This window comes from Scleropages formosus, chromosome 2 (assembly GCF_900964775.1).
Source record: "Scleropages formosus chromosome 2, fSclFor1.1, whole genome shotgun sequence".
Lineage (NCBI taxonomy): Eukaryota > Metazoa > Chordata > Actinopteri > Osteoglossiformes > Osteoglossidae > Scleropages > Scleropages formosus.
In genome coordinates, this window is record NC_041807.1 from 8,563,502 (window position 1) to 8,591,276 (window position 27,775).

The following is a 27,775-nucleotide window of genomic DNA, read 5'->3' on the forward strand; positions in this document are numbered from 1 at the left end:
GGTGAGTTTTAATAAACCAGCTGTTACGCAGTAAAGCAAAGGAATGAAGCCCACTAATAGATATACATACAAATATAAATACTAGCATAAGATAAATTGTCTCTGTGTAGAAGTGTAACCCACATGAATTTAATAAATTCTAGTTGCTATGACTATCTTACAATGATTAAATGAAATTCATGTGGGTTGCAGAAGCAAATAAAGGCAAGTGAATATGTCCACCACTCATATTGTACTTTACTGCAGTTTACTGCTCTCTCTGGCTTCAGGTGGTAAACCCCACTTGTGTTTGCTCCCCTACAAAGAGAAATGTCAGAAAACAGACACATGAAGGAAATGTAATAATAAGAAGCTGGGAAATCATAACACGATTTGTAATTGGACGGGTTGTAACTTGAAGAGCTTGTGAACTGTATGATTCTAGTAACACATGTCTATAGTTGGGAATGCAGAACGGCGCCAGAGGAATAAAAACCGCACGGACTCTTAAGAGTGGGAGGGGGAGGGCTGTGTCAGCGTGCGGCAGTGGTTGGTGGCCATGGATGAAGACGGTTTTTAAACGGCTCTTCGGCGGAAAAGCCGGTATTCGGCACATAACTGTAACTGGGTTCACGATGCAGTGAAAAGACTAACACAGCAGCAGTGAAGACCATCTGGCCCAACTCTGCCCGCAGTACAGGCCCTCTTACACAGATGTCCTGTCTGGAACTGGGGTATCTGTGGAGGAGGGTCTTCAGGCACTAACTCTGAAGGAGAAGGAAATCGGCGTGGTGGAGATGGTAATGGAAATGGCGGCAGGGACCGGAGAGGCCCTTAGTGAGGCCGAAGAGCCCCAGGGAGCAAGCCCTGGCCCTATCCTGGCGGATATCCTGAAGCGAAAAAAGGAAGATTCCACACATAAGAAAAAGAAGAAGAAGCCCAGAAGGGAGGCTGCGGTATCGCAGGGGGTCCTCTCGTTGGCTGGGTCCCCTTCGGAAGAAGACCGAGAGCGATCCTCCTCCCCAGAGAAGATGGATGTCTCCTAGTCGGCGGTCGTCATATGAAGGAGGACGGGCGACGTCAAACTCGGAGGCATACCTCCCAGGGGGGAACTCTAGTGGGGCAGTGGGGTCAACCTCCTCTGGGGAGAGGGTTTTAGTGGACTAAATTAATAAAGTAAAAATAAAGTAAAAAGAACTGCTTTGTTTAATCAGTTTGAGTCCTGTCCCTTCAAAGTCTGTTTTTTGCAGGAAGTCCACCTCCAGGACCAGCGGGATGTGACTCTTTTCTCTCACAAATGGAGGAAAGGTGAATCCTACTGGAGTGTAGGTGGCGTCCACTCTACAGACATAGGGATGCTTTTTGGGGACTGCACTTTTGAGAAGGTAAGGTCTTTTACTGTTCATGCTGGCTGGGTTTTGGGGGTGGATGTCACGTTGAGAAGTCAGCACATACGCGTCCCAACCCATGGCCGTTGCTGCTTGAAGATGAATATCAAAGTCCTTCAAGAAAAGGAGTATAGAGACCTGTTTTATGAGAATTTTTCATTGTGGCTGGATTCCATGGATTTTTGGCTGATTGGTGGGAGGGGGTCAAGGCGAAAGCCAAGACCCTCTCCATCAACTATTGTATCCGACATGTTGCTTTGTGATGTCAGGATATCAGCACGCTTGAGGAGGAACTCCACAGGATTTATTCTTGCCACAGTAACAGAGGGACCTTCGATTATGATAAGGCTGTGGAGATAAAGGCTATTTTGGGGCAGCTGCATGAGCGGCAGGCCAAAGTCTTTCTGTTTGATGCCAGAGTGAAGGAGGCAGAGGAGAACGAGAAGTATACCTCCTACTTTTTTAACAAGGTGAAGGACTTGAGACGCAAGAGAGGGTTTACCTCTCTGCGGAACCAGCAGGATGAGTTGTTCACCGACACCGCCCAGATGTTGGAGGTTGTATCCTGTTTTTATATAAATCTTTTTAAAGTCAGGAAAACGGACCTGATAACAGAAAGGAGCTTTTCAGAGAATTTGATGTCACGGGTTCCCGAGGACACCCGTGGCAGCTTAGAGACCCTGTCACTTTACTTGAGCCGTCAGAGGTGCTTAGTAAGATGAATCAGTGCAATGTTCTTGGCCTTGACTGTTTTCCAGGGGAATTTTATTCCACATTTTGGGACATCCTGGGGCTAACTTTTTTGCATGTTGTCAAGAAGGTGCTGGGCAGGGGCATGTTTACTAAGAGTATGAGAACAGGGGTGCTCTCCTTGTTGTCCAAGAAAGGCGATAAAGCCGGTCTTGTTAACTGGAGACCCCTCACAATGCTTTGGGTGGACGCAAAGATTATCGTGAAGGTCCTGACAGAGCGCCTGAAGAAGGTAATGGCCGACCTGGTCCATCGTGATCAAACGTGTAGAGCGCCCAGGCCTTCTGCGCTCTAGAATTTGCATCTGGTCCAGGACACAATTGCCTGGGCAGAGGACCAAAAGGTCCCCCTTGTGCTGGTTAGTTTGGACCAGGAGAAGGGGTTTTACCAAGTGCATCACTGCTTCCTGTTTTACACCCTGAGCAGATTGGGCTTTGGCAACTTCCTGAGGTGGGTGCGTGTGCTTTACACCGAGGTAGGTAGCTGAGTTATCATCAATGGCTCCCTCGGGTAGTCGGTGCTCCAGTTTAACGGAGTGAGGCAGGGCTGTCCACTCTCCCTGCTCCTCTATGCTCTTTACATCAAGCCGCTGGCAGCTGCCTTTCGCGTCCACCTGGGGATCGATGGCTGTGAGGTGGCGAAACTGGCCCAGTATGCGGATGACATTACATTGTTGGATACACTACAGTTGGGTGCTTGGCCTGGTTCGGGCATTCGGGTATGCCTCCGGTGCGAAGCTCGAAGCTCGGCAAGTCTCTTATTAAGTTCTTTGGCAACTGAAGAAACAGAGAGGATTGCATTAGTGATTTTTTCCCAATGCGATGGTCCTCTGAAGGTGTTGAGCGTCAACTTTTTATCAGAAAGTGCCCCCAGGGCCAACTGAGAAGAACACTTGACCAAAGCCAGATGGAAAATGGGTTTGTGGAAGTTCAGGTCCCTCTCCTTGATAGGCAAAAACGCTGGCACTGAAGGTGGACATCTTCCCTACGTTGCTCTACCTTGCGCAGGTGTACCCCTTGTCCCGCATGATGCGGAGAGGCCTTATGAAAGACATTTTCAACCTCGTCTGGGGGGGCAGGTATGAGTACGTGGGCAGGGAGGTCATGTACCTTCCAAAGGAGGAGGTAAGGAGGGAGGGATGTGCCTGACATTCCTCTTAAACTGGATTGTCTCTTCCTCTCCTAGTTACTGTATGTAACCAGCTGGCAGCTCTGATCGAGCAACCCCACCAGTACTTTGAGCGTCTTTGATTGGCCATTTCAATGCACCAGTTGGTGAAGTCCTGGTCCAACACTGGGCTGAATGTTGAGACATGGCCCACTCATCACAGCTATGCTGTAGAGCAGAGTAAGACCAAGGCGGCCGTGGACGAGGCAGAGACCTTCCTCAAGCCCAGTGTACAAGGCTCTGATTGAGAGGAGAAAAACTCGAGTTCTTCTAGAGCTTGAGGAAAGCACGTGGGCGAGGATTCAGCTAAAGGAACTTGACCACCATCTGCAAGATTTGAACTGGTGTTGTTCACAAAGCAAGTTGCACAAAGTCAAAGTGGTCCTGTACAGGCACAAACTGATCAGCGACCCACTCTGCCCGTAACCCCAATGCAGTGATAGCGAAACTCTCGTGCATGCCTTTTGGGACTGCTGACAGATGCAAGAGGTCTGACATTTGGTGACCTGCCTGTCCAGAAAGATCAATCCGCAGATGGTTTTTACGTATGACAAAGTTTTGCAGGAATGGAACCCTGGGGCTCAGAAGGCAGCAGCTGCCTGGACATGGCTGGTGACCAGGGCAGGAAACATTACAGAGAACTTACTGTTTTGCAAACATTCATAAAACTACATATTACAGGGGGTTTGGGTAATTTTTCCCGGTTTTAATCAAATTGTACTGAAAAGGTATTTCGTTGTAAAGAAAAAAACGAGAAGTCAGGGATTCGAGCGATGCTGTGACTCACAGTTTTAGATCAGCAGCTTTACAATGATTTACTTATTTATACTGCAGAGTAGTCTTACTAGCCTTATGACGGACTGGCGTCCCGTCCTGGGTGTGTCCCCTCCCCCTCCAGCCCCACACCCTGTGTTGCCGGGTTAGGCTCCGGTTCACCGGGACCCTGCTCGGTACAAGAGGTTTCAGACTGTGTGTCTGTTTATCTGTTAACGATTCCCCATAAATTTTTAATAATTATTATTGAATTATGTTTATTAGAGGAAGACCGGACCCAAAAATACTCAAAGTATTTTTACATAAGTCCTCTGAAATGATTTTGATTCAAAATGCGGACAGTTACATTACACTGAAAAAAATGGAAAGTAGCTTTACTGAAAATTGTCACGCCCTCCACCTCAGCGCAATGAGGCGCACTTGCAACACATCTGGGGACGAACATATAAAAGGAAAACGTCGAACACACACATTATATTTGCGGAACCTTGTTCAGCCCTGGGGGGGGCGCGGTGGGTTGGACCGGGTCCTGCTCTCCAGTGGGTCTGGGGTTCGAGTCCCGCTTGGGGTGCCTTGCGACAGACTGGCGTCCCGTCCTGGGTGTGTCCCCTCCCCCTCCGGCCTTGCGCCCTGTGTTACCGGGTTGCCTCCGGTTCCCCGCAACCCCGTATGGGACAAGCGGTTCAGAAAATGTGTGTGTGTGTGTTCAGCCCTGCTACTCACTCGCACTTCTTGTTCGATCTCCTGACTTCCCTTATTCCTCGTTCCTGCTCCTCGACTTGTTGGTTTACCACGACTCCTCGCCTGTCTTCTGGATTACGACTCTTGGATTCTCTCTTCGGATTACGCTCGCACATCGGTGACCTTTTGCCTGTTTCACGACCATGTCTTTTGGATTGTCCCATGAGAGAGCTTCCTGTGCTCCGCACTTGAGTCCGACGCATCCGCTCCGGGGAAGACAGTGACAAAAATACTAAAACAATACATTTACAATCAACTTAATACATATATGTTTGAGATGAGAACTTAATTATATTGCATAAAGTCCAAGTGAAATTCAACACAGTCATCAAAAAGTGATATGATCACGGTGCAATAAAATGTTCCAATCTATTTAGACTTCTAACAGACGGTGTGTTCACTCAACATGATTTTTTTACTCTGCTTGTTCAATTTACTTAATTGAAATTAGTTAATGCAACACAGTTCTTTTGCATTTTGTCTCAACTTAATTTCACTGTGTACAATCCATCTACGTTTACTTAATCCAGTTGTGTTGAGACTGTGAATAATATTTGTTGTCAGTGTACTGCTGAAACTGAACTGAAAAAGGGAGGCTCTATTAAAAATATACCTTTATTTAGTATATTGTATTATATATGGTTATTTATTATATAATATAGTTTAACATTCTCTCACTTTATTAAATATATATGAATGACACGTAATTAATAATAAATATAATTAATAATGTTATGCAGATGACATAGGGATACATGTTTTTTTCTGTCTTGTTTTCTCGAAGAAAAGAGAAAACCTCAAGCTTCTTTTCGAGATGATAAAAACAAGACAGAAACTGTTGGCTTCAGCGCTTCCGAGTCTGAACTGTTTGTTTGCGAATGCGATGGCGCGTGTTTCCACTAAGGTTTATCACAGCTTCATTTCTATGGGAAAAAAGATTAGATGGACTTCTGCTGAAACGCTGCCCATGTATTTAGCCTGTATTCAAGAAATATCAAATTTTATTCCTCACATATTTTTGTCTCTGCCTTCGGCAAGTTTTTTTTTTTTTTTTTTCGTTTGCGCGGGAGCAACTTCGAAGTGAGCGAGCGCAGCTGTGTGTTGGACTATAGCGCAACTGTCGCACAGTGGTCGTGATCGCGAGAGTCACGACAAGTGCACGATATCATATACACAGGTCAAAATTTGCTAATAAAAAGCCTATATTTTCTGTTTTTCTTAAAGAAGTTAAGCAGTACATTGACACTATCAAGGAATGTGATAATAAGAAGGCTATTAAGACTGTTTCTTATTGTGATATTTTTGTGACGTATTGTGACGTATTGTGTGTGATTTGTTTAATAATAAAAAAAAGACAAATGCACGATAGTCGCGACAGTCGATCGCGAGTGCGAGAATCGCGACAGTCGCGACAGTGGTCGTGATCGCGATAGTCTCGACAGTTGCACGATAGTTGCGACGGTCGATCGCGAGTGCGATATTTGCGACAGTTGATCACGATCTCGATCGCCATCATGATGATAGTTGTCGTGATAGTCGCGACAGTGGTCGTCGGGAGTTTTCGTGATAGTCGCAGGAGTGGCCTCTCGCTGTGTGCAGGTGTTCCAATGACTCTTACAGTGTGCATCTACCTCATGGAAAGTCCAGAAAATACAGGTGAGCAGAGGCTCTTATTGGTGTGCTTGTATCTTTTTGAACCAATACCTCTGAAATTGGGGGTGCGGTGGCGCAGTGGGTTGGACTGCTGTCCGGTGGGTCTGGGGTTCGAGTCCCGCTTGGGGTGCCTTGCGGCGGACTGGCGTCCCGTCCTGGGTGTGTCCCCTTCCCCCTCTGGCCTTACGCCCTGTGTTGCCGGGTAGGCTCCGGTTCCCCGTGACCCCGTATGGGACAAGCGGATCTGGAAATGTGTGTGTGTGTGTGTACCTCTGAAATTCCTCATATTGTTGAACCCAGATTCCAAAACTGCTCCTCTCTGTTGTGCGAATTGAACGGCAGAAAAGGGGTCCAAACTAGATGGCAGTTTGACCAACTCTGGCTGGAGAGCTTTTCTGCTCAAGAAGTGGTTCCTGAGGAAGGAGAAGGTGAAAGCCAAGCGGAAGGTGAGGGTCTAATCTGGTCTTGTACCGCCTCAACGGACCCCACAGGATAGATTTTCTGCAGCATCTCACAGCTGTAGACTTTATAGATGTTTAAGGAGTAAGAAAGACACAGTGGTGCAACAATTAGCATCAATGCCTTACAAGTCCTGGGCAGTAAATTGGAATCCAGCTCAATTTTGATTTTATCCTGAAGTCTAGACATGTGTGAGATGAATTTATGACCCTAAATTTCCCTTGGTCTATATATGTGTGAGTGCACAAGTGTGTGTTTGTTTGCCCAGACATTTGGTGTCCCATCCAAGGCATACCCTGTCTCACACTCCATTCATGGGATGGGCTCCACACCACTGAAACGTTGCACTGAATTGTCAGGTATCGATAAGGCATGGATTAATTTACTTTTGAATGTAGCATTAAGATTTAAAAGCAAATTGTGAAGAAAACCTGTTGAATAACAGGACTGGGGCTTATTTTGACAATGATGCTACCCCAAACCCAGGCAGCAAGACATTCATCTGACCTGCTGGTGAAGAGACCACCTATTTGGAGCTCATCAAAATGGTCCTGAGCAGCATCCCTGACAGGAGTCTTACAGTGTAGCAAATCTACTCCTGGGCAGAGTAGCACTTCCGCTACTGTAAGTACCATTCCAACCCTGGATGAAGAGTAAGTGTATCATGGATAATGACAATTTGCAGATAATGTTTTACATGGTGGTGTCACTGTTTGGCCATGAAGGCCCAGGAGACCAGTGTGATGCTACCTTCAATACAGCTTAGATCTCAGGGCTGGAGAACCAATAAATGTAATTTTCCTTTTGTTTTTTTTTTTGTCTTCCTGTTAGAACTCAACCCAGTACAGCCTGTCATCCCAGGATATGTTTGTTTGTGAAAAAGGAGGAAGCAGGGAAAAGTCCTGCTGGATAGTGAAACCTCACCTTCACCCTGATCCTCATGTTGTCATCTCACTGCCCCAGTATGTGAGCTATCCAGGACAGTACGGCAATAGTTTGGTCACATTTCATAGAATTATTTAGTTACACTACAAGACTCTGTACTTATCCATCCATCGTCAATTTACACACACTTTCTGAACCGCTTGTCCCATACGGGGTCCCAGTGAACCGAGCCTAACCCGGCAACTCAGGGCAGAAGGCTGGAGGGGGAGGGGACACACCCAGGACGGGACACCAGTCCGTCGCAAGGCACCCCAAGCGGGACTCGAACCCCAGACCCACCGGAGAGGAGGACCCGGTCCAACCCACCGCACCCCCCTCATCAATTTATGTTTATTTTATTAACCAGCTACTTAAGATTAATTTTACTGGTGAATTTATCAGTTTAGAAGGCATGTTCTGATTTCTGAGCAAAGGTGATTCCTCAGACAGTGCAGAAGACGGGAATGATATTTACATTTATTTATTTAGGAGATGCTTTTCTCTCAAGTGACTTCTAATTAACTCTATGTAGTGTTATCAGCCCACACACCTTATTCACCAAGGTGACTTACACTGCTAGGTACCCTACTTACACTGGGTCACTCATCTATACATCAGTGGAACACACTCTCTCTCTGTCACTCACACATTAAGGGGGAACCTGAACAGCATGTCTTTGGGAGGAAACCAGAGCACCCAGAGGAAACCCACACAGAAACGGGGAGAACATGCAAACTCCACACAGAATGAGCAGGGATCAAACCCATGTCCTCTCACACCACCCAGGTGCTGTGAGACAGCAGCGCTACTTGCTGTGCCACGGTGCTGCTCCAAATACCAGGCAAACCATATGCAGATGGTTTTCCTGATATTTGAGCAACACATATGAAACAATTCCAGTTTGCATGTCTTCCTATATAACACCTAAGCAAATATGCACAAGCAAGGAAATAAGTATAAGGAAAGTGAATTTAGAATGTTAGGGTGTTATTTTGGTCCTTTGTATCACTTTCATAGAGTTTGTTATGATGCATACTTGGTTTTCTGCCAAGTGCAGGTAAGAGATGACTAATTTGCATCTTTGTATAGCCACTAGGAGGCAGAAGTTTCAACCTCTGCTTCCTCATGTGTTTTTTGCCCTTGCCTCCTCTGGATCATTTATGCCTTTGGCTCCCTGTGCCAGTTTTTCAAAATACCCCAAATGTCTGTCATAAGCTAGTTATGCCCCTGGGGGCTACCCTAACTTTTTGTTGATATCCTCATCCAGTATGCCTAATGTGATCTGTTCAGAGGTAATTCTCCAAGCCCCTATAAACACCAGCCAAAGGGATGGTAGGTGTCTCACAGATATTAGGTGTCTATGACACATTTGTCATAGTTTTCTGAGTCATAGAACTCGGGTTGCAGTTCCAGTGCACTACACTTTGCCACGCCTCTCTGCAGTACCTACAGCAACGAGTGGCAGTTCTGAAGTGAGAGTTCTTGTCACCACGCTCCACAAGACACTTCAACCAAGACTAAGACTGAAGTACCAGACACTGGGGGAAACTACATCACCACTTCAGACCACCCTGGAGTACTCCTGCCCTGCCAGCAGTAACAAGGCCTTCTTGAAGAAGATTGCAAGCTCTTTGTTATTTGTGACACCAGAGAAAAGAATGTCCCGGAGCCACGTTATGTCCACTCCTTCTGCACACCCCACATAGCTCTCCTCACCCAAAGATATGGATCATATGTCACCAACATCCATAGAGAGCTTCCTAGATAGCAGCTTCTTCACATCTCTGGAGGTTTTAGGAAGCCCTGGCTGGATCCAGGATGAGCACTGGCTGAGTGGTGATGGAGACATCCCTGACTTCTCCTCCCTCTTCTTCAGTTCCATTGAAGGGGTTTGGTTGGAGGTCCACAATGAGAATGCACTTCTTGCTCTTGAGGATTTCTTTGACACCAAAAAGGGAGCTGACCTTGTTGCATTTATATGTACACACACACACACACACACACACACACTGAAGCCGCTTGTCCCGAGCAGGGTCACGGTGAGCCGGAGCCTAACCCAGCAACACGGCATGGGACCAGAGGGGGGAGTGGACACACCTAGGATGGGATGCCAGTCCATCACAAGGCACCCCAAGCAGGACTTGAACCCCAGCGTCATGGTTCTCACTGGAAGTGATTTGCCAGACCCAAGCGCAGAGCTGAGGCATCCTTGATCGGGGGTAATCCAAAAGTCAAGGTCAGGAATACAGTTCACAGAAAAGCAAATGTTAACAGGAGAATCCAAAACCGTAAGTCAAAAAGGATGAGTCGAAAGGTCAGGGACATGAGGAGAGAACTGGAATTAAGTAGAGAGGGCAAGGAGTGGGAACAAGGCTGGGAAGGTCAGGAGAAGAACAGAAGTTGTAGAGAGCCACAAGCAAGCAGCAAGGCTGAACTAGGTTCCACATCTGACTTTGCGCTGCGCCTCTCTTTTATGCTCCGGTCCCCTGATCTGCGGCAGGTGTTCCTCGTTGCGCCGAGGCGGAGGGTACGACACCCAGACCCACCAGAGAGCAGTATCTGGCCAAACCTGCTGCGCCATCACACCCCTCCTTTTGTATATGTATGTGTAAGCAAATAAAGAAGTGAAACATAGGCAAGTTATATAATTTTCTCTCCTAAACAAGCAAAGACATTTGCTTATTATCACCATTATGTGTATTTTTAAGACTGGGACCCCTGACTCAAAGCACAGCTGAATGAGATTGAAACATATATGTTAATTTTTGAGATTGTAAGGCTTTAATTTCCAGCTACATTTCACTATAGTTTCTACTGTTTCAGCAGAAAAAAGTTTGTACTATAATGCTTGCAATGGCAGTAGAATTAGTTTTTATTCTGTTGTTGAAACCAGTCATTCTCCTGGGCTATTGTTCTGTCCTTTACATGTCCCAGTTCTACTGTGGAAAGGCCTGGCATGTGAACTGCATTGTTCTTTTTTCACCTGTTTTCTATTATCCGTGTTGTGCTCAAATTTCGGACACAAGAACAAAGTGGGTCAAGGAAGAGTTTGCCTTATAGGGTCATGATGAAGACTGCATACTGTTAAGTTCTCCTTTTCTTAAGGCAGAATTAGACCATCCCAATATGTCTTTGTTGGAAGGGAATTACATGTACCCCTTTGACAAGGGTATTCTTAACAGCATCAATTGTGAGTAAGTACAGTGATACTACAGCAGGGTTTCGAATCATGGACCTTCAGACAGCTGACCGCTGTAACTATGACGTCATCCCCCACGATTTAGAATACGTAACACACACAAACGCCGCTTCTCCCAAGCGGGGTTGCGAGGAGCCGGAGCCTAACCCGGCAAGGTTAAGGGGGAGGGGACACAAGTCCATCACAAGGCACCCAAGCGGGACTCGAACCCCAGACCCACTGCGCCATCGCAACCCCACCGCACCCCTTGACGCAGCACTTAAAAAAACACTATGTGAGCTCGACCTCAACTGCGTGTCTTAAGATTTGCTGAGTATTGGACTCGAGTCATCACACGTCATCACCTATCCGTAGGAGCCGGTGATCGCGAAGCAGCGGAGCCGTCGGAGCTGCGAGCGCGCGGACAAGCCCTCCGAGGAGCAGCGCGAGCGCGATGGAGCTGAGGCAGCAGCGCAGAACGAAGCAGACGGCGCGTTTCATCCACAAAGACTCAGCCGACCTGCTCCCGCTGGATGGACTCAAGAAACTGGGCACCTCCAAGGAGATGGTTAATATTTGCTTATTCATTGTTTTCATTTTTGGGGAAACGCCGGTCACATTTGCGTGATATCCTGACTCAGTGACTTGCATGATGATCATGTGAATCAATCAGACTCAGTTACTGTAAAATGTAAAGTAAATGACCGTCGTGTGCGCGTGTTACGTGAAAAATCTGGCAATTTGCCTCAGAATTTAGAATTTTTTAAAAATATGACACCACCACGCCACGTTAACTAACTTAAGCTTTAATTTCTATCTATCTATCTATCTATCTATCTATCTATCTATCTATCTATCTATCTATATATCTATCTATCTCTGTTTCATTCAAAACATTTTTATTACCTGGCTGAAATGTTTCTGAATGTCTGGAATGCAGAATTTGTTTTCATATTATTATTTTAATATAAGTCCATAATAATGTTGCGTCATGATTATTATGACAATAACAACATCAGTCAACACTTAGGAGCAATGCATTTGTTACCAAATAAAGGTCGATGTGCTTGTTTTACTCTGGTACTGTAGTGTAGACAGAGCACAGTCCGTAGACAGCACTGCCTTCGTATGATATGATGGCTGGATTCACGCAAACTGTCTGTATTCTTCACCACACTCCTGGGTACTCTGTTGTTTTTGCTTTGTTTTCCCTTTACAACACAGTAAGGTACTTACCCTAAACTGCTCCAGTAAAATTCACCAGCTGTATAAATGGGTAAATAATTGTAAGTAACTCAACATTACATGTTGCTTCGGAGAAAAGTGTCAGCTAAATGAATGTTTGTAAATGTAAACGTGGTTATGATTCTGGGATTCTGAAAAGCAGGGGAATGTTGGTTTTGGTTTTGTTGTAGCCCTTAGGGCTGTCACCTTACAGACTGAAGATCCTGGGTTGGCTTTGCACAGTTGCTGTATTACCCTTGATCAAGGTACTTACCCAGATTTTTTCTAGTAAGACTACTCACACACTCACACACACACACACACACACACACACTGGCCGAAACCGCTTGTCCCGAGCAGGGTCCCGGTGAACCGGAGCCTAACCCGGCAACACAGGGCGTGGGGCTGGAGGGGGAGGGGACACACCCAGGACGGGACGCCAGTCCGTCATAAGGCTAGTAAGACTACTCTGCAGTATAAATAAGTAAATCATTGTAAAGCTGCTGATCTAAAACTGTGAGTCACCTTGGACAAAGGAGTCAGCTAAATAAAGAGTAAGTGAGGGAGAGAAAGAAAAAGAAACAGAACCTAATCCTGGTCTGATATTTTCTCTGTGATATCACAAGGTCTCAGCCTGCGTATTTGTCCATATTTTTTCCTTGTGTATGGTATTACCCAACATGCTGCAATGCAAACTCCAGCAAGAGTGGTGTTGTGAAAATGCCTCCTTATTCTCTTTGCAGCAACCGCACAACATTTTACAGCGGCGGCTGCTGGAGGCCAACCTTTCGAGGTGCAGGCTCAACAGTCGAGGTGTTAAATCCTCGAATAACAGCTCTGGGCAGAACATTGGTCCCCACTTGAGTAAACAGGACAGTTTTTTCTTGCCAGAGGAAGAGGACTACATATTTGTATTATGCAAGGTATCTGTTAATCTCTATATTTATAAGTGTTTTAGCTATTCTCTTGTTACTGTTGTCCTGTTTCATTGAATATATCCCACCACCTGAAAGAAGTGATGACACTGACTTGTTTATGCTGCTGCTGTTGCTTTCCCATCCTCTAACTTAATTTCAGTGTTCAGGAAGAGAGATGAAAATTTTGATTGACACTGGCTGCAAACTGAACCTCATGTCCACAGGATGTGTTGAAAAGCTTGGGTGAGCATTCTGATGTTTTCAATATAGTTTAAATGTAATATTATTGAAGTGTGTTATAGTCAAGCATTTCTTCACATATGATACTGTCCAGAAATATTTCAGCAGATCCAGTAATTCATATAAATAATTACTATTCATTAATACTCATAATCTCTTTAGTCCAGCGGCTGAAAGAAGTTCATAAAATGTTCTAAATTCTCATATATTGTTAAATGTTGATTTCATTATCACCTACTGTGATTGTTGACCATGTTTTCTAGATTAAAGGAAAAGGTCAACATGAACAAAACAGAGACAGACTCCAACTTTTTCCACACCCTCCAGATTCAGGGGCAGATTGAAAAATTCCTGCTGGCAATCGGACAAGTGAAGATCGAGTGCACGATGACTGTTGTGGGTAAGAGGCCAGCATAATATTCACTTTAAAGACCACGTCTGTAATTTATGTTTCGGACAATGTTTTATTGTCTTTCTGAGACTCAGTAATTCATTTTTGTTAACTGTACATGTCATTTTTAAGTGGTTCAATACAGAGTCATAATAAGCATTATAGAGGCCATTCTTTGCTTTTGTTCTGTGATACTACCTGTTTTTGGGTGGAGCCTAGACGTCTAATCCTCAAAATATATCCGAAAACCTTTTGTGTTGGGTCTCACACCGATATTGATAACAATGATTTAAAACTGTCTTCGTAGGGAAACAATCACATGTACACCTCTAAGAACAGAAGCACTCTTCCTTCTTCAAAAAGAACCCATATTTTTCATCCTCCCTCTTTGCATCTCCTTAACCAATCACAACAATCTTTAAACGTCAAACATGAAATCTATATCACAACCTAAATATTAAATTATATCATTCTGTAATTTTAAGAACAAGTTATAAAAATGTTAAGATAAGTTTTAAAATTTTAAAACATGAAATGCACTTACATTTCTTCCTCCATTACAAAAAACATTCTTTCTGAAACCAGCACAAACTATGCATCTATAAAAACACAGAAAAATGCAGAACAGGAAAAAACTGCAAATGCTACACCTCTTAAAACTATGAAGTGTGTTATTAGTACTTGGCATCAGCCTGGACAAACTGAGGGAAAAGAATGTTGGCTCTGAGGCACAGGCAGAAAAGTTGTAGTCTGCTCCCCCAGCAAACACATCTGTTGAGCAGCAGATGGTGACCTGGGATGGGAAGGGTCTACAGCCTGATGTGACCTCGGGACTGTACTGCAGTTAGGTAAATTCTGCTTGGGCTCCAACAACCTTGTGGGCTTGAAAGGTAAACCATCCGATAATGCTGTCAGATATGTAAGGTTAGACTGCCAAGGTAAGTTTGGCTTTTCTTTCAAACCCCAGGTATAGGTGAGTTGCATGGCTGCATTTAATTCTAATTAACTATTTGTGCCTTATCTAACTGGCTGAACACATAGTGAATTCTGTTAAGTCAAACCGGGGACAGAATGTATGGGTCTAAGCCACTCTAGTATTTCATAGGGACCTTTCTCGTGAGGAGCAAGCTTCTGTTGCGTGGCCATAGGATCATTTAGCCACACAAAATCACTTGTTTTGTAGAGGAAGAAGTTAATGTTTTTGGCATAGTCCTGTTTTTATCTATTATGTGCATTGTTTATGTTTTGTGCCACAGACTGAAAGGCAGATTGAACCTTGTATAACAGTTGTCCAGTACTCTCTGCAGGTGAGCCTGCAGTAGCAGTAAATGCAATATTGCTGGGTAAAAGAATGTTGGCTGGCGTTCTAGCTTGTGTTCCCTGTATGAAAAAGAAATGAGTGAAGCCAAGTGTGGTGTTAGGCTAAAGATGTTGTTTAAGGAGTGCCTTTGCTAACTGATCGATGAGTGTCCTATTAAGCCGTTCTACCATACCTTCGCCTTGTGGGTGATAGGGATTGGTTAAAGTCTTGTGAAAACCCACCTTGTCACAAAGGCATTTCACAAGGTTAGAATGAAATTGGTGTCCGTGATCAGGGTGCAGGCTTTCTGGAATCCCATGTTTCCAGATGAAGTTTTGAAAGTGGTACTTGTTGCAACAGTTGTAGCTCTCTGATCAAGAATAGCGTAAAGGCCGACATATTTGACAAAATAGTCGTAAACTACAAGCACATATCTGTTATTGTGGCTAGTGATTGGCAGTTATGTTAGCAGCTACTTTTTGGAAAGTGACATGGCCTTCACTGTCTGCATGGGTGCTTTCCAGTGTGATAAGGGGCAGCGTCTGGCATCACAGGAAGTGCATGTCCCACACCATTCACGAATATCCTGTGACATCAATAGGAAGCAACAGAATTGTTGTGCTCATTGCAACACTTCATCTGGAGAAAGATGAGACCAATCTGTTATCAGCGCAAGCAAGTTCAGTCCTTGATATCCCACTGGGGTGGAGGTTGTTTTGTTCTAATGCTGGATGGAAAGAGATAATATTGTAAAACACATTTATTAGAGAACTAAACACATATACACCTCTAAGAAAAGAAGCTCTCTTCCTTCTTTAGAAGAAATCCATATTCTTCATCCTACCTCCTCACACTATCCCCTTAACCAAACACAACAATCTTTAAATCTCAAACACGAAATGTATATCACAGACTAAGTTATAGATTATACCATTCTATAATTTCAGGAACAAGTTATAAAAACGTTAATATAAATTCATTTAAGTCAGAACTTTTAAAACATGAAACGCTCTTACATAATTATATTTTCATGCAACTTATTTTAACTTTCATTTCTAAATCTATTGTCTTCTGCTTTTTATTTCAGCACCACCAGAACACTCACTTTTTCACTATTCATTATAAATAAAAAGTAACTTTTTGTAAACACTGACTGAGACACAAATATGGTAGTACAGCCAGCCAATGTTATTGTATAGTAGATGGGACAGTTGTTACATGTTATGACTGTTGGAACTCAAAAAGAATGTAATAACATTAATGGGACTAACATCATAAGTCAGGGTGGTCACAAGTCACATATGTCATAAGTGTGTTGTGTTCTGCTTGGTTTGTTTTCCAGAAAATGAAAAGCCCTTTTTGTCCCTCGGGAACAGAACCTTGAAATCTCTGAAGGTAATTTCGCTGTCCCTCGTCACTGACACTTCTGCTGCCACTGCCGATAAGATGATGTAATCCTTCACTGACTGGTTTGTGCCTATCTTTATCTTGTCACAGTGTGTGATTGATACAGAGAAGGAAATTCTGGTCCTTGGCAGAACAGAGAGGGAACAAGTCCAGTTTGTTGATTGTAAGAGTGGGTTACAGGACTAAATGTAAGTAGTAGTATTCTGAACATGGCAGCAATGCTCAGTAATGTTTAAATGAGCTTGACTTGTAACCATGGTGTTGTTGGGTTGAATCTTGGGTGGTAACCTGTCATTCTACCATAGAAAAATGAAGTTAACTTTAATTTCTAGGTTTCCAGCAAGAGATGTTCATAAACTATAAAAATTATGCTGTGTAAGTTGTTTTGGTAGTAAGCATTTTTTAAACAAACAAAAACTGTTTATTATCCAATGTTGTCCTCCAACAGTGTTTAATTGGTGGTATTTAATTTTTTCTTTAGTTTATTATATGGTTTCTACCATATATGGCAAATGTTTGCCTTTAAATGTATTATTATTATTATTATTATTATTATTATTATCAATAAACATATGTTTTTGTTTGTCATGGAGAACACATAATATTGAATAATATTTTTTGTCTCATTTAGCTGTCCCTGGTTCTGAGAAGTTCGGTATCCTTACCTTTATCGGTGACTGATTTCAGAGGCTTGCATTTGGAGAAAGTTCTATCAGCCTGGTTGGAGAATGGTAAACATAGGTTGCAGTAAGCACTAAAGTGGAACTCTCATAGGTTAATTCCCCTGTCAGATTCCCCTGGGAGTTCAGTTTTGCTAACATTTCACCATGGTTCTCACTGATGCCAAAATGTACTTTGTATGATGGTTTGAAAAATGTACAGTTTAGAGCAGAGTTGTCAAACTCAGTCCATGATGGGTCAGTATCTGCTTTGGTTTTTGCTTTAATCACATACTACGTTGTTAGTTTTACCCATAATAATAATAATAATAATAATAATAATAATAATAATAAAGCAAGCAAGCAGATTCTTCATTCATTTCCCCAAAGTGATTTAAAATGTGAAGTTTAAAAACTCAGTTATGGCAATTATTGACCCATTTACACTTCTGGATGTTTTTTCTGGAACATTTTTTGATAAATATCTTACTCAAAAGAGTACTACAGTGGGAATGGGGTTCAAACCTGGGTCTTTTGATTTCAAGGCAGCAGCTCTAACCACTGACTACATCATCAAACTTCATTAATAAATCATGCATATGTAACTAAGTGAATACATGTGGCCCAATAATGGATTTATTTCATGACTAAAGGCAGGTAAATTGATTGGAGCAAAAACCAGCAGATACACAGGACTTCTATGGACTGAGTTTGATTACGGATTACAAATAAAAACAAACCAACAACCTTACTGTTATATTTAGCACATACTGTTATTTTTTTGAATGTAGGGAAACAAGTGCATTATATACCAGTGATTATATACTGTTACTAGGACATGTGTGAGTGTTAGGAAATGCACTCCTATGTAAGCATTAATGCTGCTGTTGTGGATTCTGTGCTGTTTTAGAACACAACTCTTCTGTACTAGATGCACTGTGTGGAGACTTCACTTCTCAGCAACCCATCTTTTAGCCAGACTTACACAAGTAGCACTTTATTTTTGGTTGGTTGTCAAGAGAAGATTATTTTGTGCAAGTATTTTTATGATATCAGATGAATGCAATAAGCCAGACAATATGTTTTGATGCACATCATTAAATAAATATTATCCAGAGACATCCTCAAGTACCCTTCTTAGTAGTTTTGATATAGTATAATATTTTCTTAGGTGTAGCAGTCTTAAGGTCTTGACACTTTGAACATTGGTTATTTTTAAACTAAAAAAAACTATAGCCCACATAAGTGTTACACCGTGCATATTTAAATAAAGTCAGTGTGAATCTAATCAGTCGTTTGTTATTGTGGAATTGTGTTTTTATTGCAGTACAAAACAGATTTGAATTACAATACGTGAATACGCAGAGCTAAGTGCTGAATACATTTGCAGAATCAAGTCAGCTGTATATCATGGAAAACACAAAGTTTATGTGAACTGAAATTAAAGACTCCTTGTTAAAATCATTCTGTTGAATTCATTCAAAACTTTATTAATGACAATGTATGAATGTTAAAACTGGCAGTCATAAATGGATTACACTGCATGTAGCATAACAAAATACAGTGGTGGATTCAACATAAGCTACTGTAAAATTTTTTACTGATGCCATTTAGGTCATGCATTTGATACCTTTAAATGTTATTTGGTGGAAATCGCTTGTGACTTTTCATTGGTGTTGTCTGGAACAGCCATTGCTTTTACTACCTCATTACTACATTGCTTTTGCATCACTACCTCGCTTTTGCATCACAGCAACATCAGCAGTAGCAGGTGTGGCTCTGACAGTCTGCAGAAAGCTTGTTAATGAATCCTGGGAGAATTACTGTCAGGCTTGGGAGCAGAGGGGATGTGGTTCACTCAGCACGACAGGTGCAAGATAAATTATTCACAAAGAGCCTTTATTAGACACACTGCAACCTGTTTCCTGTGCTACACTGATGGTTCTGCTGCTCTGTTTTTGTGCCTCCACCTCATCACAAATTAATGCACCACACTGTGTCACAATGCATTCAGTCACTGTTATCATCACTGACAGTTTGGAGGAAGATGCTATAGGTTCTTCTCACATTCACACATTTGGCCCAGCTGTGCAGAAAGATAAATTAGGCTAATAACAAAAAAGTTCCCATTTTTCATGCCAGCTGCTCCAGCATTATTGACATTTTGGATAGCTGGTCCACTTGTAATCTGACTATGATTCATTTAACAGTTTTCATTGGGCCTAACAGTTTTCGTGCACAGTTGAAACAAAAAGAAGTAGCCTCTTTCCCAGACCCTTGAAGTGTTAGTTGTTCGCTCTGTAGCCTAGGTATTGTTTTTCATTTGTCGCCTTACATGCTGAACCAGTTTACTACTGATCCGTGAGTCACCCTGTGACATAATGAGCGTCATGTCAATACAGACTCTGCACTGACTGTGGATTGACTATGCTTCTCAAATCACAGGTACAGTAACACAGTGAAAAGCAGCAACGAATGAAAGCAGACACACCTCCACTTCACAACCGAGTGAAGGTGAGATATCGTAGGTTGTTGTGTCACCACAGGTGGGCGTCACCTCTAGGAACATTTTGAAGAGGAAGTCCTTGAGCCAGATGTTGTTCTCATCCATCTTACATTTTTTTTGTTTCATGAAATTTCGAATTAACAGTGTGATAGATATGGGCTGGTGACACATGACACTATAGCACGGTGCAGCGTACATTTTGACAGACAGCTCTCCGCTACTCTGCCAGAGTAGCTGCTGACTATTGAAGAGCCCATCAACAGGGACATTTAGCAGCTGATCTGACAGATTGAAGGGAAACCTAGGGAAAGCATGGAAAGAGTGCAGATGAGCGCTCTGTAGCTGAGCAGTTTTTTTTGTAACGGCCGTTTCATTTTGCTGGTTATACTTTAAAGGGGCCATGTTGCACATTTTGTTTGTTTTAGTTAATAAAAGCCTCATTTTGCTGGGAAAACCTGCTGTCCTTCGCCTCTGTCCTACTTATGTGGCCACCTCGACCCCACAATCGGCCACAGTTATTTTTATGTATGTGTCACACCTGTGATGTTGTTACACTGTTTGACGCACTTCTCAGTCTGCCATGTGCAACGTGAAGACAAGTGTGGTTGGCACAAGCGCTTTAATTTCTTGCCACATTTCTCACAGTTTAATACACTAATTATATCAGCGGTGTCTCTGAGAAGTTTCCATTTAGAACACAACACAACACAGGAGTTATTTATGGCCTAGTCAACTGGGGTTGGATCAGATCAGGACTGGCTATAATAAGCATCCCACAACATGGGCACCCTTCTTGGTCCTTCACAGGACTGTTGTGCGGATGAGCAGAACTGAATGTCACATTTTTTAATTCTTTTGAACATTACATATACGGACATTTGCTGAAGTCGGTGGAGGGGTCCTGTTGTAGTTTCTTTCAGAAGACGATTTAACCTGAATTGCTTAATTTATTGAATATATTTTCTAGTTGGCGCACATATAACGTGAACTCCCATCTCTGAAGGCTGCTGACAGCAGGAGACAGCAGAAGGAGCCCTTTCATAAAGCAGACTATCGCTGGGAGGTAAATCCATCAAAGGCGAATGAAAGCCTTTAAGGGCCATTTTAAAGAGGAAAAGAAAATGCATAATTTATCAGCAAAAATGTGGTGGCGCAGTGGTTTGCACCGGGTCCTGCTCTCTAGTGGGTCTGGGGTTCGAGTCCTGCTTGGGGTGCCTTGTGATGGACTGGCGTCCCGTCCTGGGTGTGTCCCCTCCCCCTCCGGCCTTCTGCCCTGTGTTGCCAGGTAGGCTCTGGTTCCCCATGACCCTGTATGGGACAAGTGGTTCAGAAAGTGTGTGTGAGAGAGAGATCAAAAATAACTGAACACAGGGGCAGTGTGATGGAGCAGTGAGTAGTGCTGTGCAGTGCCTGACAGGTGTGAAAGAACGTGTTTGCTCTTTGATCAGTCTGTGTGGAGTTTGCATGTTCTCCCCATGTCTGCATGGGTTTCCTCCCACTGTCCAAAGATGTGCAGTTAAGGTGAACTGGTGACTCTAAATTTCTCTTAGAGGGTGAATGGATGAGTGACTGTGCATGTGTGGCTACCCTGCAATGGACTGGTGTCCTGTCCAAGGTGTACCCCCCCAGTGCTTTCAGGATAGCCTTTGGTCCACCACAACCCTGCTCAAGACAAACAGTTATTGAAACTGGATGGATGGAATAAATACATGTAAATATACAGTAACTGCTTCTTGCAAACAGATAATCTAAAGAGCATGCTTGCTCCTCAAGTTATGAACTCTTGGGTCACAAATCTTTGAAGATGGAAATGTTGTTTTTCCCATGTTTTAAAACATACTTTTTATGTTTTCCTTCAGATGGCTATTTCCTAAAAATTCAATTTGTAGTTGAATGAATGCAAGCTGGGGGGTGCGGTGGTGCAGTGGGTTGGACCGGGTTGGACTGGGTCCTACTCTCTGGTGGGTCTGGGGTTTGAGTCCCATTTGGGGTGCCTTGTGATGGACTGGTGCCCTGTCCTGGGTGTGTCCCCTCCCCCTCTGGCCTTACACCCTGTATTGCTGGGTTAGGCTCCAGTTCCCTGCAACCCTGTATGGGACAAGCAGGTCAGAAAGTGTGTGTGTGTGTGTGAGCTGTATTTACCCATTATGACCTGTTACCCATTTTGCCTGATAGTAAGGGGGACAGTTGGTAGCATAGTGGTTAGAGCCACTATGTTTGGACCCAGAGGTTGTAGGTTTGATCCTCTGGCTGTATGATCTCCCATAATTGTGACTTCAACATTGTAAATCACTTTGGAGAAAAGTCTCAACTAAATGAATAAATATAATGGTTGACTCAAGTCAATATTTCAAAACCACACCAAGGTCCTGCAGTAGGGTTGCCAACCACTGTAGGAGAAAATAAGGGACACTCTTGGGTTCTTTATAGGAAAATAAGGAACAGGGACACTTGGAATTTCTTTGTAGCTAATTTATGTGTAAAAAGAAGTCTCTGCTTGACTGAATTAAATACTAAAATGAATCCGAGGAACATTTAATTTGCTTTTAGCTCACTGACATACTTGTCAGTTGTAAAAAATAAATTGTCATTCTACAGTCTCACACACCATTAGACACGTATCACTATAGCGTCTGCCTAGGCAATTTATAACACTTCTTGTTACATAACTGATGAGGAACAGACTCACAATCCTCTTTTGAGGGATTTTTTTTTTTTTTTTTTACTTCAATGAACACAGTCACGCAATTTAAAAAAAAAGTGAAGGCTTAACTTATTTTTAAGCACAGCAACTGACTGAAAGTAGACTGCATTTCACAAATTTTTATTAACAACAGCACAACAAAACGCTGACCGGTTAAAGCGCAAACAAAAAAAAAATCCCTTCTTTTTCCTCCTTATTTTTCACCCCGAGTACTTTTTCTCGCTTCTCGCGAGACTTATGAAAAAGCAGTTGAGAGCAGTCAGTCCAGTTCTGCGTGAGGCGAGTGACTGAGTAGCGCAGCGGCGCCCAGTGACAGTCGGACTCGCACACGCAACACAGCTCTGTTTCACATCCATTTACTGTTCGTTCTCCTAATCTTTTAACACTTTTATGCAAACTGCGAAGTTTATGTATGCAATAAATATATGAAAAACATACTTTTAAATGTCTCTGGGTGTGAAAGGTTAAAATACGGGACAAACCGCACCCCTACGATTCCGTATATCATATACGGGACGATTGGCAACCCTGTCCTGCACATACATCCTGCATTGTGCAGGATCTGCTCCTATTTCTAACAAACTACTCCATTCCTTGTCCAGGCCATGGTGATACCCTGTCTGGCCTACTGCAACTCTTTCCTTTCTGCCTGGCCTTCCAGCTGTCATCAAACCTCTACAGCTGACACACACAAAGCTGCTGTATGAGTTGTGTTTGACCTGCCGAAGCGCTCCCATCTAACCCCCCCCTCATCTCTCTGCGCTGTCTTCCTAGCTACCCAGATAAAATTCAAGACCCTGCATACCCGTGTAACGTATGCTGGTAGTTTATACGGTGGAGTTGACAAACTGACCGTGTAAAATTACATCTCTGCATCCAATCTCTGTAACGCACGTTTATATTTTTCTCTGAGAAGTACGTCGCTTTGGAAAAAAAAAAAGCGTCTGCTAAATGAATAGATGCAAACGCAAAAGTGCGCTCGGTAAACAGTCCTGGACCAATAATTTAATTCAGCTCTCTTTCGGTTTGATGTGTGTTTATTATACAAGATGGTTTATAACGCAAACACTTTTTTTGCGTTTCTAGGGGAAGGCTAATTATGGAGAAACCTAGAAGTGTTCATGTTTCCCTGGGGGAAGTTGATACTTAGGTTCTCTAGCCAGTGTGCGTGTTTCCTAGGGGGAGGTTAATAATAGGGACACCAGGAAGTGTTTTATGTTTCCAATGGGAACGTAAATGACGGGGACACCCGGAAGTTTCTGTGAACCCCTGGAATAAAGAAGTGCATTGACAGGTCGGGGAAGGCCTGGCTGCTTGTTTTATTTATTTTTAATTTATTTGACACGCCGCGTACTGCTTAATAATTTATATCAGAGACCTGTGGAGCACAGTAAAAAAATGGTGTACGAGACTGTCACTAATCCGCGTTACCAGCTGTTTTCATTTGCTTGTTTTCTGATGATGCTTTCAACAGCAGAAGTAACGGGCGCGAAGGTGAAATATTTCTCTCCTTTTATTTGTTTATGCATTTCATAAGTTTTTATATAAACCTTGTAGAAGCTGTTACGCTACGCGTTTCCAAATTTCCAGCTGTCGTAACAGTTTTGATGCCGGTAGCTGATGTACAGATGAAGAAAATGAAATTGTTGTGTCTTACAGATTTTGTTTTATTACACTTTTTACTAATACTTGATGAAAGCACGAAATCAGTGATATATGAGCCTTGTAAATATACATTTCTAAGCCTGTCGAACAGCTGAACATGAGTCATGTCCTTTGCATAATTATTTAATGATGAAATTTTAATAACAACACATGATACTATGTAATTTGTTAAACATTGTTAGTTTTCTTCTCTTATGACAGTTGTTGTTTATGAATAATTTTTTACCACCCTGAACATTATTTGAAGCTGCAGAATTCAAGGTGTGAATGTTTAATGAAAATTCTCAATCTCCCCCTTCAGAATTCTGAAGACATCAGATGTAAGTGCATATGTCCGCCCTACAAGGACGTCTTTGGGAAGATCTACAAACAGAATGTGTCTCTGAAGGACTGGTATGTTGGATAGGAATGATTAATTCTGTATATAAGGTATTTTTTATTTCTAACTAAAGAATTAGACGTATTGCAACAGCTTAAACACTACACTCCCCCTGCCCATTATTATTATTGTTATTGTTTTCATGAGGTCTTTGTGGTCTGCGGTCCACAGTGGTAAGAAATTATATTTGTAATAATCATAATTACCTTCTGCTCCTTGTACTGTTGTTATATTACAGCACAGTTGAGGTCTGACCATGATAATGTGCCATTCAAACATTGGTGAGTGTTTCTGTTCTTCTTTGGGTCTCCCACAGTAATTGCTTGCACGTTGTGGAGCCCATGCCTGTTGAAGGAAAAGACGTGGAGGCATACTGTCTGCGATGCGAATGCAAATACGAGGAAAGGAGTTCTGGCACTATAAAAGTAGGAGTCTACTGAATTATAAGTGTGCTGTTTGTGTTTATTCATTTATGTCATGTACTTGGAATGAGCATTAATGGTCAGGGAAATGTTAACAGGATTGTGTAAATACTCTGCAAGCTTTCAAGTGTTATAAACCTAGTCTGGATTTGTTGTTTTTGTTGTGTTTCGGTGCTTTGAAGTCTTAATGTTGTTTGAATATGCTCTGTGAGTCAGCAGATCATATGCAGCATTGTGGTCTTTTGCCTCTATGAGAAACTGCATTTAGTGCTGTTCTTGGCAGAGGATGAAAAGAGAAATGATATGTGCTGAAGGCTGTAATGTGATTCTTTAATGAGATTGGCTTTCTCGTTCCCTTTATTTTTTCGGCATTTCAAACTCAACAAAGCCTTGCCTTCTTCTTTGGGCACAGGGTGGAGTTGAGCAGTTTATCTGTAATTCGGTAATCTGATAAAACTAAATGTAATATAGAAGGTATGACTGAAAACTCACATTCTGGATGAGCCAATGCTGTGTTCATCAGTTTAATTTCTAAATGAGCTTTGTCAAAACATTTAATTTTGTTTTTATTTTCCTAATACAGTTTTGGATGTGCAAAAGCATTTAAAATGATTATAATGTGATATTGTCATACAATGCATTTATTTTAACAGTGTACCTGCTGCCAGTGGATATTAATTTATCTTGTGCCGTTTTGTATGTATATTTTAGGATAGTTTTTATATAGAATTGTAAGTCACCTTGGTGAGTAAGGTGTGTGGGCTGGTAACACTACACAGAGTTCGTTGGAAGTCATTTTGGAGAAAGCGTCTGCCAACTGAATTAATGTCAATGTACATGTAGTGTAGAACAATGAGCATATGCATTAATGAGTTCTTTTTGTGTTATTTGTCAGCTGACCATCATCATTTACCTGTCCATCTTGGGCCTCTTGATTCTCTACATGGTGTACTTGACCCTGGTGGAGCCAGCACTCAAGAGACGGCTCTTTGGACACTCCCAGCTCATCCAGAGCGATGACGACCTAGGGGTACGTGATCATTGCTACCCACACACAAACACAAACTGAAACTGCTTGTCCCAAGCAGTGTCACGGCGAGCCAGAACTCAACCTGGCAACATAGGGTGCAAGGCCGGAGGGGGAGGGGACACACCCAGGTTGAGATGCCAGCCCGTCACAAGGCACCCCAAGCAGGACTCGAACAACAGACACATCAAAGAGCAGGCACAGGCCAAACCCTCCTGTGCCACCGTGCCCCCTTCGTTACTACCCTATGGACTCTATACAAGTCAATCAAAGTAGATCACAGCTTGATAACATGCACAACACGTCTAAGTGCGTAGAATTGATCTTGCCAAATTATTGTGTATTTGAATAACTTTGAGAATGGGAATGTAAATGTTTTTCTTTTTTCTGTTATTTTTGGTTTGGTACCACAGTGAAAAAGTGTATGTGCTTCTTTCCCAGCATTATAAATTGGCTGCATAATGTGAGATAAAAATAGTGTAGATAAAAGAATGGGTTAAAGAACAAAGTAGACCATTAAAAATGTTCTGTTGTGGTCATGATTTGGTGACACATAATGAAAAGGCACAGCTGGGCTGTACTGACACGGAAACTGTATCTGTTTTCTGCATGTTGCTGTTGTTTGGGAACTCAAGGACCAGCAACCCTTCGCTAATGCCCACGACGTGCTGTCGCACTCACGCTCGCGTCCCAACGTGCTGAACAAGGTGGAGCACGCCCAGCAGCGATGGAAGAGGCAGGTGCAGGAGCAGCGGAAGTCCGTCTTCGACCGACATGTGGTGCTCAGCTAGAGCCCCGGAACCAGGCGGCGAACGGACTGAATTAGCAGAACCACTGTGACTCGACTTACTCTATCCCTTTTCCCAATTATCCCCACCTTTCAGTGATGCTGCCACATCCTCACTAGCAGTCAGCTGTCAACAACTGGATCTTACCTTCTTTATGTAGATTTTTTTTTTTTGAGCCGTGTGAGATGTTTAACTCAAGGTTGTAGAACAAGTAATAAAAAATGTGGTAGACTTACACTTCAGGTTTGTTAAGACATTTGGTAAATGTAGATATATTGGTCTTTTATTAATTTTGAGCCAGAATTCAATTTTAGACTTGCACAAATGCCAAACAGATTAGAGTGTTAATGAGGAATTGTTAAATTGCTTTGTAGTAGTGACCCAAGTTCAGTCACTGTGTGAGACTGATGCCTACACTCAGCAGGGCACATAAAGACCTGCAGGTCACCTTTGGCAGATGTCGCTCTCCTCCAGGCATGTTTCTCCATGCATCCAATGAATCTTACGTCCGATCGAATGAAAAGCAGCCGGTTCTCACAGCACACACTTCAGAGAAGATGTATGGCTGTGTCTACTCCTCCCGAGTTGACTTGCTCGTGATATTTTGAAGAAAGCTACAATACCAGTGAAAAGTTTGAGTACACTTGCTGCTCAAACTAGTTTTTTCCCACAAGGCATTTGCTTAACAAAAGTCTAATTTGGAGATTAGCTGCCATGTCTTCCCAGCTCTTCTGCAGCAGTTCCCAGATGTATAAGATACTTGTGTGGTGCTTTGTTTTCACTCTTCTTTCCAGTTTGATCCATACAGGTGTTGCCCATGTGTACTCAGGCTTTTGACTGGTACTGTATTTTTGATTGCACTTTATAGAAACTTTGAAGATAATGGGTTATTTTTCATTTTTTACAGACCTCAAAAAAAGTCCTAAAAAAACTACTGCACACATCTGCTTATGGTATCTACTGTACATAATTTTTGAACAAAAGTGGTACGTGGTCTGTCTCCTAGCCGAAATTCTTACCAGTCTGTTTTTGCTATTGTACTCTTTCTGTTACAAAATTAAATGTACAGTATTTAAGTCTATGCTAACTTTGTTGTTCAGTTCTAAATGTGATGTACTTCTACTCTGTCATGA

The 27,775-nt window shown here is 42.7% G+C and overlaps 2 protein-coding genes across 3 annotated transcripts; both read left to right on the forward strand.

Annotated features, from left to right (window-relative positions):
* Nucleotides 1-570: 570 nt before the first annotated feature.
* On the forward strand, nt 571-18,597 carry LOC108938917 (nuclear receptor-interacting protein 3-like). Of its 2 annotated transcripts, none has more exons than XM_018759933.2 (8): nt 571-1,364; nt 11,389-11,581; nt 12,981-13,160; nt 13,315-13,397; nt 13,658-13,794; nt 16,428-16,480; nt 16,583-16,680; nt 17,124-18,597. In XM_018759933.2, the coding sequence occupies exons 2-7, from the start codon at nt 11,468-11,470 to the stop codon at nt 16,676-16,678; spliced, it is 663 nt and encodes a 220-aa protein (XP_018615449.1). In that variant the 5' UTR covers nt 571-1,364; nt 11,389-11,467; the 3' UTR covers nt 16,679-16,680; nt 17,124-18,597. The 2 variants fall into 2 exon arrangements, with proteins under 2 accessions (XP_018615449.1, XP_018615440.1); XM_018759924.2 differs by lacking the exon at nt 571-1,364 and adding an exon at nt 11,274-11,308.
* Nucleotides 18,598-23,628: 5,031 nt separating this feature from the next.
* On the forward strand, nt 23,629-27,660 carry LOC108939594 (transmembrane protein 9B-like). Its single transcript, XM_018761032.2, has 5 exons — nt 23,629-23,855; nt 24,328-24,419; nt 24,722-24,830; nt 25,723-25,857; nt 26,490-27,660. The coding sequence occupies exons 1-5, from the start codon at nt 23,760-23,762 to the stop codon at nt 26,643-26,645; spliced, it is 588 nt and encodes a 195-aa protein (XP_018616548.1). The 5' UTR covers nt 23,629-23,759; the 3' UTR covers nt 26,646-27,660.
* Nucleotides 27,661-27,775: the final 115 nt, after the last annotated feature.